The sequence below is a fragment of the Entelurus aequoreus genome, linkage group LG10, assembly GCF_033978785.1.
Source record: "Entelurus aequoreus isolate RoL-2023_Sb linkage group LG10, RoL_Eaeq_v1.1, whole genome shotgun sequence".
In the NCBI taxonomy this organism is placed as follows: Eukaryota; Metazoa; Chordata; class Actinopteri; order Syngnathiformes; family Syngnathidae; genus Entelurus; species Entelurus aequoreus.
This window is the reverse complement of record NC_084740.1, coordinates 80,560,968-80,578,955: the sequence shown is the minus strand read 5'-3', so window position 1 is coordinate 80,578,955 and position 17,988 is coordinate 80,560,968. Positions and strand designations below refer to the sequence as shown.

General features: G+C 37.9%; 2 protein-coding genes across 11 annotated transcripts in view; both read left to right on the top strand.

Annotated features, from left to right (window-relative positions):
• Positions 1-17,988, top strand: part of nalcn (sodium leak channel, non-selective) — a 453,873-nt gene that overhangs the window by 289,734 nt on the left and 146,151 nt on the right. The gene's annotated exons all lie outside the window — the stretch shown is intronic.
• LOC133658130 (protein O-mannosyl-transferase TMTC4-like) overlaps positions 1-17,988 on the top strand; it is a 68,512-nt gene that overhangs the window by 11,969 nt on the left and 38,555 nt on the right. For 5 of the 7 annotated variants that reach the window (XM_062059774.1, XM_062059773.1, XM_062059772.1 and 2 more), the window contains exons 4-7: positions 5,862-5,922; positions 6,473-6,677; positions 11,108-11,223; positions 14,275-14,491. In XM_062059774.1, the coding sequence (XP_061915758.1) occupies positions 6,516-6,677; positions 11,108-11,223; positions 14,275-14,491 (495 nt within the window). In that variant the 5' untranslated portion in view covers positions 5,862-5,922; positions 6,473-6,515. Of the gene's footprint in view, positions 1-5,571; positions 5,786-5,861; positions 5,923-6,472; positions 6,678-11,107; positions 11,224-14,274; positions 14,492-17,988 lie in introns of those variants that run through there. The other 2 variants (XM_062059771.1, XM_062059775.1) reach the window with 2 other exon arrangements.

Genomic DNA, 17,988 nt, shown 5'->3' with positions numbered 1-17,988 from the left:
GAGGAAGGACTCCTCACATTTCCCCATTGTTTACACCAGCAGCGAGAGAGATTCGGACCGAGAAAGCGATGATTACCCCATTAATTTGAGCGAGGATGAAAGATTTGTGGATGAGGAAAGTGAGAGTGAAGGACTACAGTGCAGTGCAGGACGTATCTTTTTTCGCTCTGACCGTAACTTAGGTACAAGCTGGCTCATTGGATTCCACACTGTCTCCTTTTTCTATTGTGGATCACGGATTTGTATTTTAAACCACCTCGGATACTATATCCTCTTGAAAATGAGAGTCGAGAACGCGAAATGGACATTCACAGTGACTTTTATCTCCACGACAATACATCGGCGAGGCTCTTTAGCTACTGAGCTAACGTGATAGCCTCGGGCTCAAATGCAGATAGAAACAAAATCAATAAATCCCTGACTGGAAGGATAGACAGAAGATCAACAATACTATTAAACCATGGACATGTAAATACACGGTTAATCATTCCCAGCTTGGCGAAGCTTAACAATGCTGTTGCTAACGACGCCATTGAAGCTAACTTAGCAACGGGACCTCACAGAGCTATGATAAAAACATTAGCGCTCCACCTACGCCAGCCAGCCCTCATCTGCTCATCAACACCCGTGCTCACCTGCGTTCCAGCGATCGACGGAAGGACGAGGGACTTCACCCGATCATCCGTGCGGTCGGCGGCTAGCGTCGGCTAGCGCGTCTGCTGTCCAAGTCAAAGTCCTTCTGGTTGTGTTGCTACAGCCCACCTACAACTTTCTTCTTTGCAGTCTTCATTGTTCATTAAACAAATTGCAAAAGATTCACCAACACAGATGTCCAGAATACTGTAGAAATTTGAGATGAAAACAGAGCTTTTTTGTATTGGATTCAATGGTGTACCAATACTTCCGTTTCAACCATCGATGTCACGCGCATTTGCATCATATATAGACGTTTTCAACCGGAAGTTTAGCGGGAATGTTAAAATTGCACTTTATAAGTTAACCCGGCCGTATTGGCATGTGTTGCAATGTTAAGATTTCATCATTGATATATAAACTATTAGACTGCGTGGTCGCTAGTAGTGGCTTTCAGTAGGCCTTTAAGCTCTGGGGGAATTAAATGATTGTACATAGAGCTAACATGAAAAGCAATTCTGATAAAACTGCTCCTATAACAAATTATCCATGCTAGCACCTTTGTTGTATTAGTTTGTTAGTAATAATGGACGATGCTGCGAATAAACAAGACTTACATTTTGGGGCAGGCAAGACCAGTTCCTAACGATTCAACTATAGCAAAAAGTGTTTATTAGCAGTTAATATAGCAGGATACTTTAAAAATACCACATGGGGAATAACGTAAGATGTTAGAAATAGATCTTGACTCAAAACCCAGTGGATCGCCACCCGAGGGGGATGGTGACAAATATATATTGTGTTTATAAATGTGCATAATAAACTAGATGTGTTCTCTACGGGCACCTAAAGTATATTTGTCTATGCTTTGGGACCACGGTTGTACATGAAGTGTAATGTGTCACCAAGTTTGTTTTGCAAATGTAGAATTAGTTTTTTTTTTACTAAAACAAACCATTTTATTAATGTTGTTTTTTTTAATCTGTGGAGGATATCCCAGTGTGATCAGAGAAAAGAAAGTTATCATTAAAAGTAAACAAGGAACACTCAACTTGTACTGTTTTAAGCCTTTAGCCCAGTGGTTCATAACCTGGGTTCGATCGAACCCTAGGGGTTCGGTGAGTCAGCCTCTGGGGTTCGGCGGAGATCAAGACACACCCGACTCATCGTGTAAATAAAAACTTCTCCCTATCGGCGTATTATGGATACCCCCAAAGAATGTTCCCTCTAATTTTCCATATACGTGGACCTACTCAGTGGCCTAGTGGTTAGAGTACCCGCCCTGAGATCGGTAGGATGTGAGTTCAAACCCCGGCCGAGTCTTAGCAAAGACTATAAAAATGGGACCCATTACCTCCCTGCTTGGCACTCAGCATCAAGGGGTTGGAATTGGGGGTTAAATCACCAAAAATTATTTCCGGGCGTGGCACCACTGCTCCCCTCACTTCCCAGGGGGTGAACAAGGGGATGGGTCAAATGCAGAGGACACATTTCACCACACCTAGTGTGTGTGTGACAATCATTGGTACTTGAACTTAGATGTGCACACCGTGGCCACACCAGCAGCACACCTGTCCCAAACCTGACTAAATACCAAGTTAATGACCCCAAAAGGGACAAGCGGTAGAAAATGGATGGATGGATGGATGTTTTATTATTATAATCAAATGACAGCAGTCATTTGAATGGTATTATTGTCTAATATAAGTGTTTTGGTCCACTTGCAATGACAATAACAAAACATATATAGTTTTTCACAAGCTGTGTACTAGTAGTGTATGTCTGGTTGGGGGTCCTGCTTTGGAAATAATTTTTACCCCTTTCCGATATCGCATTTAGTTCCCACTAAAACATTCACATGTTGCACAATGAGATGTAAACACGGGATCTTGTGTACATTCATGTAACTTTCTGTTTGTAACATATATCTTTATTAGAATTTCTTTAATATAATATTAAATCATTTCATGATTAATATTTATAAATTAAGATTAAATTAAGAAAAAAAAATAAAACATTTCACTAAAGAAGGGTTCGGTGAATGCGCATATGAAACTGGTGGGGTTCAGTACTTCCAACAAGGTTAAGAACCACTGCTTTAGCCATTACCAGTGGCGGGCCGTGCGTTTCCTTCAGTGATGTCCGACTTCAATGATGACCTCTCAAAGTACCATCATTGATGTCACCACATGACCATTGCTGGATAAATACTATACAGGAACACATTTACGCACTACTGGGCATTGTACAAAAAGGGTTATTTTCTGGCGCATTTAAAAATCAATAAACCCGCATCAGCAATTAAAACATATCTTATGTGGTACTGTAAAATTAAAATTGCAAAAAAACATATTAAACGTGAAAAAATAAAGAAATAAAATGAATTAATTCACATTTCATCGCCGGGACAGCTGAGCTAGCTTCCGGGGTTGGCCGACATGGTCTCACAAGATGTAGTTTCTCTTTAAATATCCTTCTTGAAAATGGCCTTGCAAATATATATGTTGTCTTGTCTAATCATAAAAGATGCAGGCGTTGGCTGAGTTCTTAAAGTCATCAATAACATCCCGCTGCATGTTTACATTAAACAACCTAAACGGGGCTACTGCACATGCGCTTCACTACTGTGGCATGCTGGGTAATGGAGTTCTTATGTTACCTAGCTCATAACATCACAATATATATCTGCCTTAGGCCAGCTGGAAGGCCTTACTGACAACAACTCATGATCTGATTGGCTATCGCAATTATCTATCGACTGTATGTGCCCGTTCACTTACAGTGCATAGATGCCTGCATTATTGATTTGGTACAGCATGGCAACACAAGCTATCTGAATTCTGATTGGATAAAACTAGAGATGTCCGATATTATCGGCCGATAAATGCTTTAAAATGTAATATCGGAAATTATCGGTATCGGTTTCAAGAACTAAAATTAATGACTTTTTAAATCGCCGCTGTACGGAGCGGTACTTTTCCGGTAAAACACGGACGTAGGCATCTAGTATACTCTGGACTGAAGCTGTGTGCCTTCATTGTTTTTGTACCTGTTGTTTTGAGGCATGTTTAATAAAAAAAAATAAAAATGCACTTTGTGAAAGTCAAAGTGTAGTATTTCCCATAGTTGTAGTGGGTATCAGGATTATCTCAGGGAGAGCATGTCCCAAATTCCAAGCTGCTGTTTTGAGGCATGTTAAAAAAGAATAATGCACTTTGTGACTTCAATAATAAATATGGCAGTGCCATGTTGGCACTTTTTTGCATAACTGGAGTTGAAGTTGTTCTCTTATTTTGGAAAACCCTGTTTTTGATTGATTGATTGAAACTTGTATTAGTAGATTGCACAGTACAGTACATATTCTGTACAATTGACCACTAAAAGGTGACACCCGAATAAGTTTTTCAACTTGTTTAAGTCGGGGTCCACGTTAATCAATTCATGGTAAAGTTACATTGTTTAATGCATCCAGCGGGGCATCACAACAACATTAGGCATAATTATTTGTTAATTCCACGACTGTATATATCGGTATCGGTTGATATCGGAATCGGTAATTAAGAGTTGGACAATATCGGAATATCGGATATCGGCAAAAAAGCCATTATCGGACATCTCTAGATAAAAACTCTATAACAGTGGTTCTTAACCTTGTTGGAGGTACCGAACCCCACCCGTTTCAAATGTGCATTCACCGAACCCTTCTTTAGTAAAAAATATTATTATAAATATTTTTTTGGAATTCAAGACAAAGTTATGTTTTTTTTAGTGGTTCACAAAATGAACCGTGCATGAACATCACCTTGTTCCAAAAACAAAACCAACACAGTGCATGAACTCACAACAAATGACTGTCGGGTTCAAACACCAAACTATCTATTGGACAAGACAAGAAGAAGGAATCAAGCAGAGACAGAGTTGAATTTTACTCATGAGGAGAGACGTATTGGGCTGTACACTCAGTTACAGTTCCCCCCTACGCTCTAAGGTACAGTCCCACGTGCTCCTCTATTTATTCGGGAGGTCCCTAGTTAACATCACTGAGGCTGCTTCTGAAGGGAGGGGTAATGCAAGCAGCCCCAGTAGACACAATACATGATTATTCAGAATGGAAATGTGCTGACACTCGTGATTTCGCCCTGTCTCATTTTTGTCTACGTTGAGGTACTCGATGTCCGTCCTCGGCTGTCAGCAGGCAGGGTCTGGAAACAAACTCTCAAAGCAAGATTGCAAATTGTGCCTTTGCACAGATAGAAAAGCACAACTTCAGCACAATTGATAATAACTATAGCAACGGCCTTTAAGCATTAGAGTTGTGTGATAACTTATACATAATTATTCTAACATTTACACGCCTGCAAATCAGATGGAACATTAAAGGGAACATTTTTTGGGGGTATCCATAAACACGGTGATAGGGAGAAGTTTTTAATTACACAATGAGTCGGGTGTGTCTTGACCTTCGCCGAACCCCTGAGACCGACTCACCGAACCCCTAGGGTTCGATCGAACCCAGGTTAAGAACCACTGCTCTATAACCTAAAAACAACAGCACTGGAAGGAGCATGATATGACATGAAGAGAATATGAATACTTTTAGATATTTAGGGAAAGTAAATTAAAAATTACTTTTATCTTTAATTATGATGATGATTTCTGGTTATGTTAGGCCAGCAGAGAAGACCTTGCTGGCCCTGACGTCACACCACTGGCCATTACAAAGAACTCACAAAATAAAAAATATGGAAACTTTTGTTTTAGAATCCCTTTGATGAACTTCACTTTTATTTTTTTATTTTACTCATTGTAGCTGCGATTTTTTATTTGCATTTCCATTTAAATGTAATAGTAAGCGTCAGCTCAATGATAACAAAAAGTAGCGTTACGACAAACCTATTGGCTGAAAAGCAACACGTGACCATGACGTATGCAGGAAGTAGCTCAAGCAGGAGCGTGGCCATTTGTTTACATCCGACCTCGGCCAGGAATTCGCCTTTTGCAATTAAAACTGTCCATTTCTTCGGCCCAAAAACATTATAACAATATTCCACGCAACACCGACATCGCTGTTTCATGTGCGCTGGCTGTGTTTACGGCTTAAACGGCAGCCCCACTATTGTGGCTAAACATGCTAATAGCACCGTGCTAGCACGTAAGTACACCAATTCTCAATGAAATGCCAATTATTTCACCTTCTGTACAAAGTTGTGCTTATATTTCACTCCTAGCTTACTGGGAAAGGAGATAACCCGAGAAGGATGTAACCTGGCATAAGCAACGCGAAGACAGGTAAGAACCCGGCCAGTGCAAACATGCTTGATTGCATTTTTAGCCAGCAACTTGAGGGTTCCAGGTTCGATTCCCGCGTCCGCCATCCTAGTCACTGCCGTTGTGCCCTTGGGCAAGACACGTTACCCACCTGCTCCCAGTGCCACCCACACTGCTTTAAATGTAACTTAGATATTGGGTTTCATGATGTAAAGCTATTTGAGTCACTAGAGAAAAGCGCTATATAAATATAATTCACTTCACATTAATTCATACACATTAATATGGGAGACGTCAAATGACAGACAGCCATTCCTACCTTCAACTCAATCTTAAGGTTTGCTTGTAATGGCGATCCCTCTCATTTTCCAACTCATTGTAGCAAGGAGGCAATTAACTATCAATGTGTAATGTATACAAAGTCCTCTCACCAGCTGTTTTACTTTCGAAAAGACAATGTAGGTGAGCTCGGATCCAGAATTTAGTAGATTTCCAAATCACATTTTGAGAGACAGCACCCTCCCTCCGTAGTGCGACTGCTAACCCCTCCCATGTGCCTCTATCTTCTCAGGAACTTGGACGATGTTAAAAAGCCATACAGGTCCTGTTGCACCATGGCGTTGTCTGAGCTTCACTGGGACCAGGATGCCCCCCTCCCCAGGCTGGGTCCGGTCCAGGCTAAAGTGACCGTGGGCCTGGTGGCACTGCTGTGCTTCATCAACAGCTACGACGGGGAGTTTGTGTTTGACGATTCAGAAGCCATCGTCAACAACAAGGTAAAAACCCTCACAGAGCGAAGCATGGAGGAACACATTTCCCTGTTAGAAATAAAGGAAACATGGATAATTGGTTCCCAGCATTGACAAAAGTTATATTTGTACATGTTTAATAAGATATAAAACCATGTATCAAGCATACAATTTAACAATGCAGCATTAAAGGGGAATTGCACTTTTTTGAATTGTGCCTATCGTTCACAATCATTATGAAAGACATGACGACGAATGGATTTTTTAAAAAAAAGCATTTTAAATCCGATATTATCGGCCGATAAATGCGTTAAAATGTAATATCGGAAATTATCGGTATCGTTTTTTTTATTATCTGTATCGTTTTTTTGTTTTTTTTTTGTTTTTTTTTTATTAAATCAACATAAAAAACACAAGATACACTTACAATTAGTGCACCAACCCAAAAAACCTCCCTCCCCCCATTTCTTTCTGTTATCAATATTCTGGTTCCTACATTATATATCAATATATATCAATACAGTCTGCAAGGGATACAGTCCGTAAGCACACATGATTGTGCGTGCTGCTGGTCCAATAATAGTACTAACCTTTAACACTTAATTTTACTCATTTTCATTAATTACTAGTTTCTATGTAACTGTTTTTATATTGTTTTACTTTCTTTTTTATTCAAGAAAATGTTTTTAATTTAGTTATCTTATTTTATTATTATTTTTTAAAAAGTACCTTATCTTCACCATACATGGTTGTCCAAATTAGGCATAATAATGTGTTTATTCCACGACTGCATATATCGGTTGATATCGGTATCGGTAATTAAAGAGTTAGACAATATCGGAATATCGGATATCGCAAAAAGCCATTATCGGACATCCCTAATTTTAAATATTAAATACAATTAAATAAAAGTCTGCTTACTGTGGAGCCAATGGGAGCTCCATTATTCTGCACAAAAAATATAATAAATAACCATTAAAAAGGCGCCAACAATATTCCATTTACATTTCGGGACTTAAATATTAACCAAGTATTAGTGATATTGTTATTATAAGCGCTAACACACACAAACTTTTTATAGCGGCGACGTGATCCCTTCCGTGTGTCCCTATGTTTACATCGTCAAGTGTCCTGCTGTTTCCTCGCTTCCCTGCTCCCTGTAAATTTATTGTAGATCATAAATCATGCATCTCACCTGGAAAGTAGATGGCTGAGAATATAATCCGCCAAGTTGGGACACAATGACAACCATTTCGGGACCTGGAACAGGCGAGAGCGACATGAAAAGCGCTTGTTCCCACATCAGCAGTCGGCATCCTAATGACAGCAAACATTGTACAGTAAGTGATGTTTTATCATGTTTGTTGGCTGCAGTGAGCAGAAATTAGTGATGAAGAAAAAAAAGCAGACCTGATGCGTTTTTGAAATGAATGCGCCGCATATGCTTAAAATGATCAAAATACGTAAATATTAAATGTTATTATAAATGTGCCCGTTACTACATTACATATATACTTAAATCATGTGTATAAAACATTAATGGAGGTGTTTGGATGTTTTTAGGGGCTCTATAGGCAGAATTGAACGGCTGCCCTAAGCTCCATTGTAAGCGGACTTTTGATCAAATGTAATGTTGTCTGTCTATCTGTGTTGGCCCTGCGATGAGGTGGCGACTTGTCCAGGGTGTACCCTGCCTTCCGCCCGATTGTAGCTGAGATAGGCTCCAGCGCCCGCCGCGACCCCGAAGGGAATAAGCGGTAGAAAATGGATGGATGGATGTTTTTAGTATTTAGAATGCTTTTTTTTTTTTTAAATCCATCCGTCATGTCTGTCATAATGATTGTGAACGATATAATACTTCGACATGGTCTTTGGGGGACTGAGGATCGTAAACCACGGTACCACTAAGGGTTGCACGATTTTGAGAAAAAAACTACCGTATTTTTCGGACTCCAAGTCGCAGTTTTTTTCATAGTTTGGCCGGGGGTGCGGCTTATACTCAGGAGCGACTTATGTGTGAAATGATTAACACATTAGCGTAAAATATCAAATAATATTATTTAGCTCATTCACGTAAGAGACTAGACGTATAAGATTTCATGGGATTTAGCGATTAGGAGTGACAGATTGTTTGGTAAACGTATAGCATGTTCTATATGTTATAGTTATTTGAATGACTCTTACCATAATATGTTACGTTAACATACCAGGCACCTTCTCAGTTGGTTATTTATGCCTCATATAACGTACACTTATTCAGCCTGTTGTTCACTATTCTTGATTTATTTTAAATTGCCTTTCAAATGTCTATTCTTGCTGTTGGCTTTTATCAAATACATTTCCCCCAAAAATGCGACTTATACTACAGTGCGACTTATATATGTTTTTTTCCTTCTTTATTATGCATTTTCGGCCGGTGCGACTTATACTCCGGAGCGACTTATACTCCGAAAAATACGGTAATTGCGTTTTTTTGTCTCCAAAATTGCGATTGAGACTCAATTTGCGATTTTTTAAGTTATTACATAAAAAAATGCCTAAAACTGCAGAAATACAGAGTAAAGGAAGACATCTTACTTTTTAGACTGTCAATCAACAATCTTGTCTCAAGGTGCCAAACATTAAAACAGTAGGCAATCATTTAATTTAAAATATATTTGGCTCAGAGGTTTTGTCTAAACTATCCTCTTAACCCAGGGGTGGGCAATTAATTTTCACCGGGGGCCGCATAAGCAACCCGAGCACTGCTGGAGGGCCACACGACAATATTTCAATTAAATTTTGCTCAATATTATTTTTGATATACCATAAGATAAATAATAATGATGATAATAATTAATAATAATAATAATAATTTCATTTAACCTAACTTAACTTTATACAAAAGCAGATTGCTTTTTAAGGTCACTTTATCCTGCATTATCCAACATTTTTCCCCATCAGATTTGGACAACCATCTGTTGTTAAAAATAGTTTTTAATCATATCTATTCTATATTGTTTTTTTATATTGGTTTTATATGTAATTGTTTTTTTCTTTTTATTCAGTCATTGGTGGAGCTAAGGATAATATTTGAATATTGTTTGTAATATTGTTGTGCAGCACTTTGGAAACATTTTGTTGTTTAAATGTGCTATATAAATAAAGTGGATTGGATTGTCACACCTGCCAGCGTGTCCCAACACGCATTTACCTCTGTGAACAAGTCATTACCTGTGGTTGTCTCTTTAATTGACTGCATCAGAGCTCTCATCCAAAGTTAGCGAAAAACAGTCCTGTCTCCGGGCATTATCAGCGCAACAAAGTCCAATAAGCACTCCTTAATAAACTCTCCGTCAGAAAACGCCTTACTTTTTCTGGCGCTTTTGTGAGAAATGACGAAACTTGTCCTGACGGCTGCATCTCTGGGGGTGTGAAATATGGCACAAAGTCCTTGTTGGGTTTGCAGTTTTACCATCAACGCATCAGCCTCCCTTGCGCGCGCTTCATCAGACACATCCCGGTATTTTCCCTCGTGTTTCTTCGTGTAGTGGCGATTAAAATGATATTTAAACACAGCAACCTGTGTACCACACATTAAGCACACAGCTTTACCATTAATTTATGTAAAGAAATACTTGGCAGTCCATCTCTTGTTGGAAACACGCCATTCCTCATCAACTTTTCTTTTTTTAGCGTCTCATCACTTGTCTCTATGCACCTTCCCTCACAGGTTCCCTCCGGACATACGGCATAAATAACACATTTCAAAATAAAAGCAGCACAGTTGTATTGCGCGCACGACATAGATGTTTTTTAAACTTTATTTTGTAATATGTAATTGCGCCGTTCAATTCACTCACAATCGCACACGCGCATACGTCCACACGGAAGTAATACAAATAACGCTTTTCAAAACAAAAGCAGCACTGTTGTATTGCACACTCGACATAGATACTTTTTTAAATTTATTTTGTAATTTATGATTGGCCTCACGCGGGCCGGACAGGGATGCGCAAAGGGCCGGATGCGGCCCGCGGGCCGTACAATGCCCAGGTCTGTCTTAACCCGAAGAAATAATCGATAAACACTATACAGTTTAAATAATAGTGCAAGTATTCATTTAAAAAGATATAAACTTTTATTTTTCATTATTGTAGAATTGTTTACCATTGTACTGTAATTTGAAGGTAAAAACCTTTTTTATCCTAAATAAATAAACAAACAAACACAAAATAAAATGGACCCCCTTCATGTTAGCACAAATTCTACCTAAATTTAAATTTTTCCTAGTTGGAAAAATGTCAGATGTTGTCTTTTTGTTTATTGTTATCATGTGATCGTGGCATTTTCGTTCGTTCATCCATCGTTATGTACCGCTGTAATTAAAATCTCGATGTTGATTCTATTTCGATCAATCGTGCAGCCCTAGTACTACTGTATGATTACAGACATAAATGCGTGTTTTTGTGTGGCAGGATTTGAGAGCAGCAACGCCATGGAACAACATCTGGAGTAATGATTTCTGGGGAAGCAACCTGAGCAGCAACTCCAGTCATAAATCCTACAGACCTCTCACTGTCTTTACATTTAGGTCAGTACTCACTAAACCTTATTGGATGACATAGAAGACACTTTGAAGGGGAACTGCACTTTTTTTTGGGAATGTTGCCTATTGTTTACAATCGTTATGGGAGACAAGAGGACAAAATGTTTTTTTTTGGCTCGTTCTTATTGCCTGGCAATGCAGCAAATTGGAGCTAATACCAACAATACTTCATTTACGTACCGTAACCTGTATAATAACCAAAACTGTAGCGACATTGTCACTGTAAGAGCGAACACTGAGGAAGTCTTTTTCTAGCGTACTTTGGTATTAGCCGCATAAGCTAACTACGGAAATAGATAAGCTAGCTTCTATGTCAGCACGAAACCCGTTTGAGTTTGTAATGCACAACACTGCGATAGGGACCAATCTGTATAGACTGAAAAACATGAACAATCATATTACAGTGTCTATAAAGTACTAGCCCACATTTCATGTTTTGTTTGTACACAGCTGTAGTTGTAATAACACACATGACGTGCTGTGTGGATCATGATCGATATTAAAGTGACTTTCTCAATGGGCTGTTGTCCGTTTTGTCCAGCTGGCTGGGGGCGTTTCCAGATTAGTTTGGGTAAGCACTCCATTTATGTTCGCATAGCTTGGCTCCAAGTTCCACATTTACAGCGTCAAAGTCACGCCGACCTCACTCTCGCGGCTTCCGTTTGCTCCAACGTCTCACTCTTCCTTCGTGCTCGGTTCTAGAAGGAGCAGTTGATCATCCATATATTCAACTTAAAAAAGATAAGGTTGTGAATCCTCATTTGTCAAAAAACAGTGGTCTTTGTTGTCTATTGCCAAGTCTGCCGTGATTAGAAAAACACTCATGTTAGTAGGAACACACATTTGTTGCCAGAAGTCGGAAGTGCGCCGCAATGGAAACGGAAATAATTATGCAGAGGAATTAGTTCCAGCAATGCTTTAAATGACCAAAATACAGTAAATATTTGACATATTACACATTGTTATCAATGTGTCTCTTACTACATTATATATATTTACTGTGTATATACATACAAATATATATATGTATACAGTATATATATTTATATTAGGGCTGCAACTAACGATTTATCCGATAATCGATTAATCTGTCGATTATTACTTTGATTGATCGATTAATAATCGGATAAAAGAGACAAACTACATTTCTATCCTTTACAGTATTTTATTGAAGAAGAAAAAACAGCATACTGGCGCCATGTTCTTTCAACTTGCCAAATAAAACAAGGAAAATGTTACAAAAATGCACACTTTTGACACCCCTGCTATAGATAATAAAAAATTAAATCTGATCGATAAAATTGATAAAAAGCAGAGCCTGACGACGCATGCGCGTTTATCACAACTCTCTCGCTCTCTCTCTGTCTCTGCCCCTCCCTCACCAATGCTGCTGCGCACCTTCACAATTTGTTTTGTTTTTAACCCCTTCTTAACCCTGAACGTACATTGAAAATACACGCAACCCCTAACTCAAAATGCCGGACATTTGAGGCATTTAAGAAACTCCGCCCTGACAGCTCCGCAAAAGAGGACATGTCCGGTGAATAGAGGACGTATGGTCAGTCTATCCTAGCCCGTTAGCTGCTAGCATGCTAGCAGCGATCGGTTTCACCGGACATGTCCTCTTTTGCTAGCATGCTAGCAGCTAACGGGCTAGGATAGACTGACCATACGTCCTCTTTTCACCGGACATGTCCTCTTTTGCGGAGCTTTCAGGGCGGAGTTTCTTAAATGCCTCAAATGCCCGGCATTTTGAGTATTGTTTACACAACGTGCAGTACGCTACTTAATATGTCCGTGTGGAAAATCGTTCGGTACACCTCCGCACCGAAACCCCCGTACCGAAACGGTTCGATACAAATACACGTACCGTTACACCCCTATTATTTTGATTATTGTTTCTCAGCTGTTTGTAAATGTTGCAGTTAATAAATAAAGGTTAAAAAAAAAAAAAAAAACGTAGCCTCTGCGCATGCGCATAGATCCAACGAATCGATGACTAAATTAATCGCCAACTATTTTTATAACCGATTTAAATCGATTTAATCGATTAGTTGTTGCAGCCCTAATATATATATATATATATATATATATATATATATATATATATATATATATATATATATATATATATATATATATATATATATATATACACACATACCAAAGACTATAAAAATGGGACCCGTTTCCCTCCCTGCTTGGCACTCAGCAACAAAGGGTTGGAGTTGGGGGTTAAATCACCAAAAATGATTCCCGGGCGCGGCGCCGCTGCTGCCCACTGCTCCCCAAGGGGATGGGTCAAATGCAGAGGACAAATTTCACCACATCTAGTGTGTGTGTGACAATCATTGGTACTTTAATCTTTAATCTTAATATATATATATATATGTGTATGTGTATGTGTGTATATATATATATATATATATATATATATATATATATATATATATATATACATATATGTATGTATATATATATATATATATATATATATATATATATATATATATATATATATATATATATATATATATATATATATATATATATACATATATATGTATGTATGTGTATGTATATATATATATATATATGTATGTATGTATGTATGTATGTATGTATGTATGTATGGATGGATGGATGGATGGATGGATGGATGGATGGATGGATGGATGTATCTATATGAATACACACATAGATAAAAAAGTTTTTTTTTACCGTGTGTATTTATATATATATGTATATGACTTGCAGTGTGTATATAAAACGTTGATGGAGGGTTTGGAAGTTGCTTTTAAGGCTACAGTAGTGATTCCCATTCGCCACATCATCCAAGCGTTTTTTTTCATCTTTAAAATCCTAAAAAAAAAAAACGTGTGTTCTTGTCTCTCATAATGATTGTGAACGATAGGCCAAATTCCCAAAAAAGTGCAGTTCCCCTTTTAACACATCGAAATGCAACTACTGCATTTTTTTATAAATGAAACACAGAATTATTAAATGAAAACCATCCGACTTCTTGTGCTGTTGCAGGTTGAACTACTTATTAGGGGGCGGTCTGCACCCTGTTGGCTTCCACGTGCTGAACATCCTCCTCCACGCCGTCATATCCGTCCTCATGGTGGACGTGTTCGCCCTGCTGTTAGGCGGAATAGCTCAGGACGAGAGCAGCTGCTGCCTGAACCGTGCTCCCAAGACGTCCCTGCTGGCCGCGCTCCTCTTCGCCACGCACCCGGTCCATACGGAAAGTGTAAGATCACACCGCTCACATTAGGTACTCCTGCATAGCCCAGTACAGTAGCTGCATAATCGATCCTGGCATTAACAGGGAAACAGCTACAGTTGTATTCACTTCACAACTTGTGCGCAGTCGCACTGTGCTGCAACATAACTTTATTTCTTTCTATCATGCAAGGTGGCGGTTGGCATTAATAACTGTCAGGAGGAATCCTCACATTGATTATACGAAAAGTCTACATCAGGGGTCACCAACGCGGTGCCCGCGGGCACCAGGTAGCCCGTAAGGACCAGATGAGTAGCCCGCTGGCCTGTTCTAAAAATAGCTCAAATAGCAGCACTTACCAGTGAGCTGCCTCTATTTTTTAAATTGTATTTATTTACTAGCAAGCTGGTCTCGCTTTGCCCGACATTTTTAATTCTAAGAGAGACAAAACTCAAATAGAATTTGAAAATCCAAGAAAATATTTTAAAGACTTGGTCTTCACTTGTTTAAATAAATTCATTAATTTTTTTACTTTGCTTCTTATAACTTTCAGAAAGACAATTTTAGAGAAAAAATACAACCTTACAAATGATTTTAGGATTTTTAAACACATATACCTTTTTACCTTTTAAATTCCTTCCTCTTATTTCCTGACAATTTAAATCAATGTTCAAGTAAAAAAATGTTTTTAATTGTAAAGAATAATAAATACATTTTTATTTAATTCTTCATTTTAGCTTCTGTTTTTTCGACGAAGAATATTTGTGAAATATTTCTTCAAACTTATTATGATTAAAATGCAAAAAAATTATTCTGGCAAATCTAGAAAATCTGTAGAATCAAATTTAAATCTTATTTCAAAGTCTTTTGAATTTCTTTTAAAATTTTTGTTCTGGAAAATCTAGAAGAAATAACGATTTGTCTTTGTTAGAAATATAGCTTGGTCCAATTTGTTATACATTCTAACAAAGTGCAGATTGGATTTTAACCTATTTAAAACATGTCATCCAAATTCTAAAATTAATCTTAATCAGGAAAAATTACTAATGATGTTCCATAAATTCTTTTTTTAATTTTTTCAAAAAGATTTGAATTAGCTAGTTTTTCTCTTCTTTTTTTCGGTTGAATTTTGAATTTTAAAGAGTCGAAATTGAAGATAAACTATGTTTCAAAATTTAATTGTCATTTTTTTCGTGTTTTCTCCTCTTTAAAACCGTTCAATTAAGTGTAAATATCATTAATTATTAATAATAACATAGAGTTAAAGGTAAATTGAGCAAATTGGCTATTTCTGGCAATTTATTGAAGTGTGTATCAAACTGGTAGCCCTTCGCATTAATCAGTACCCAAGAAGTAGCTCTTGCTTTCAAAAAGGTTGGTGACCCCTGGTCTACATTATATGCTAGTGCATTTGTTTGTGCAATACAAAGCATACCACGGGCTTTGACTTTGTGCATTATTTGGGATCCCTTTAGTTATTTGGAGTTGCTTAGCGTACTCGTAAATTGCTGTTATCTTTTATAACTGGCGGGAGGACCGATCCCGTAAGTTATATACGTCCAGTTTGAGTGGTGTTCATGTATGACCAAGTACATCGTTTATAGTCACTTTGTGAATTATTTTGGTAGTTATCAGGTAAGGTGGCTGTTTCTGTTAATAACTGGTGAGAGGACAGATCACAAGGATTATATGCGTACTGGCGAGAGGATTTTTTTTTAAATTATTTCGACAGTTGTCAGCAAGGTGGCTGATTCCAATTATAACTGCCAGCAAGAGTGATCACATTGATAATTAGGTGTGCTGGAATACTATTCTCATTCAAATAGCTATCTCTATTTATTATGACATTAAAAATCAATTCAAAATTTTCAATTATCAATTTTTAATGCTGCATTGCCTTGAAGATGCGTTGATTCGCTTGTCGCTGTGGAATCTAAAATGTGTCATCAACATGCATTATCTCGATATACTAGTGTGCCGTGAGATACAGTCTGGTGTGCCGTGGGAAATTATGTAATTTCACCTATTTTTTGCAAACCAGTAATTATAATCCGCAAATAATGTGCCGTTGTTGAGTGTCGGTGCTGTCTAGAGCTCGGTAGAGTAACTGTGTAATACTCTTCCATATCAGTAGGTGGCAGCCGGTAGCTAATTGCTTTGTAGATGTCGGGAACACGTCATGTGAGACTACGATGGTTTGTGCAGGTAAAAAAGTTATCTAGTGCTAAAACCAAAAATAAACAAATGGTGAGTGCCCTTAAGAAAATGTATTGAAGCTTAGGGATGGCTATGCAGAACAAAATTAAAACCGAACTGGGTACAAAGTAAACAAAAACAGAATGCTGGACGACAGCAAAGACTTACAGCGTGTGGAGCGGAGACGGCGTCCACAAAGTACACCTGTACATGACATGACAATCAACAATGTCCACACAAAGAAGGATAGCAACAACTTCAATATTCTTGATTGCTAAAACAAAGCGGGTGCGGGGAATAGCGCTCAAAGGAAGACATGAAACTGCAACAGGAAAACACCAACAAAACAGGAAAAGCCACCAAAATAGGAGCGCAAGACAAGAAGTAAAACACTACACAAAGGAAAACACCAAAAACCTCAAAATAAGTCACGGCGTGATGGGGCAGGGCGTGACAGTACACCTACTTTGAGACAAGAGCTGTAGTGATGCATGGTTGGTTATGGTTTTAAGTCGTATCCAACGACTTTTTATTGTCAATATCGGCTACTGAGTTAAAAATTTTTATGATTTCTGACGGTGGTGTGCCTCCTGATTTTTTTCAATGAAAAATGTGCCTTGGCTCAAAAAAGGTTGAAAAACACTGCTGTAATGCTAGTATTAAAAATAGGGATGTCCGATAATGGCTTTTTGCCGATATTCCGATATTGTCCAACTCTTTAATTAACGATACCGATATCAACCGATATATGCAGTCGTGGAATTAACACATTATTATGCCTAATTTGGACAACCAGGTATGGTGAAGATAAGGTACTTTTTAAAAAAATTAGTAAAATAAGATAAATAAATTAAAAACATTTTCTTGAATAAAAAATAAAGTACAACAATATAAAAACAGTTACATAGAAACTAGTAATGAATGAAAATGAGTAAAATTAACTGTTAAAGGTTAGTACTATTAGTGGAGCAGCAGCACGCACAATCATGTGTGCTTACGGACTGTATCCCTTGCAGACTGTATTGATATATATTGATATATAATGTAGGAAGCAGAATATTAATAACAGAAAGAAACAACCCTTTTGTGTGAATGAGTGTAAATGGGGGAGGGAGGTTTTTTGGCTTGGTGCACTAATTGTAAGTGTATCTTGTGTTTTTTATGTTGATTTAATTAAAAAAAAAAAAACAAAAAAAAAAAAAAACGATACCGATAATAAAAAAACGATACCGATAATTTCCGATACTACATTTTAACGCATATATCGGCCGCGATATTATCGGACATCTCTAATTAAAAACTAACGTTGGCCAAATTTCTATGATATA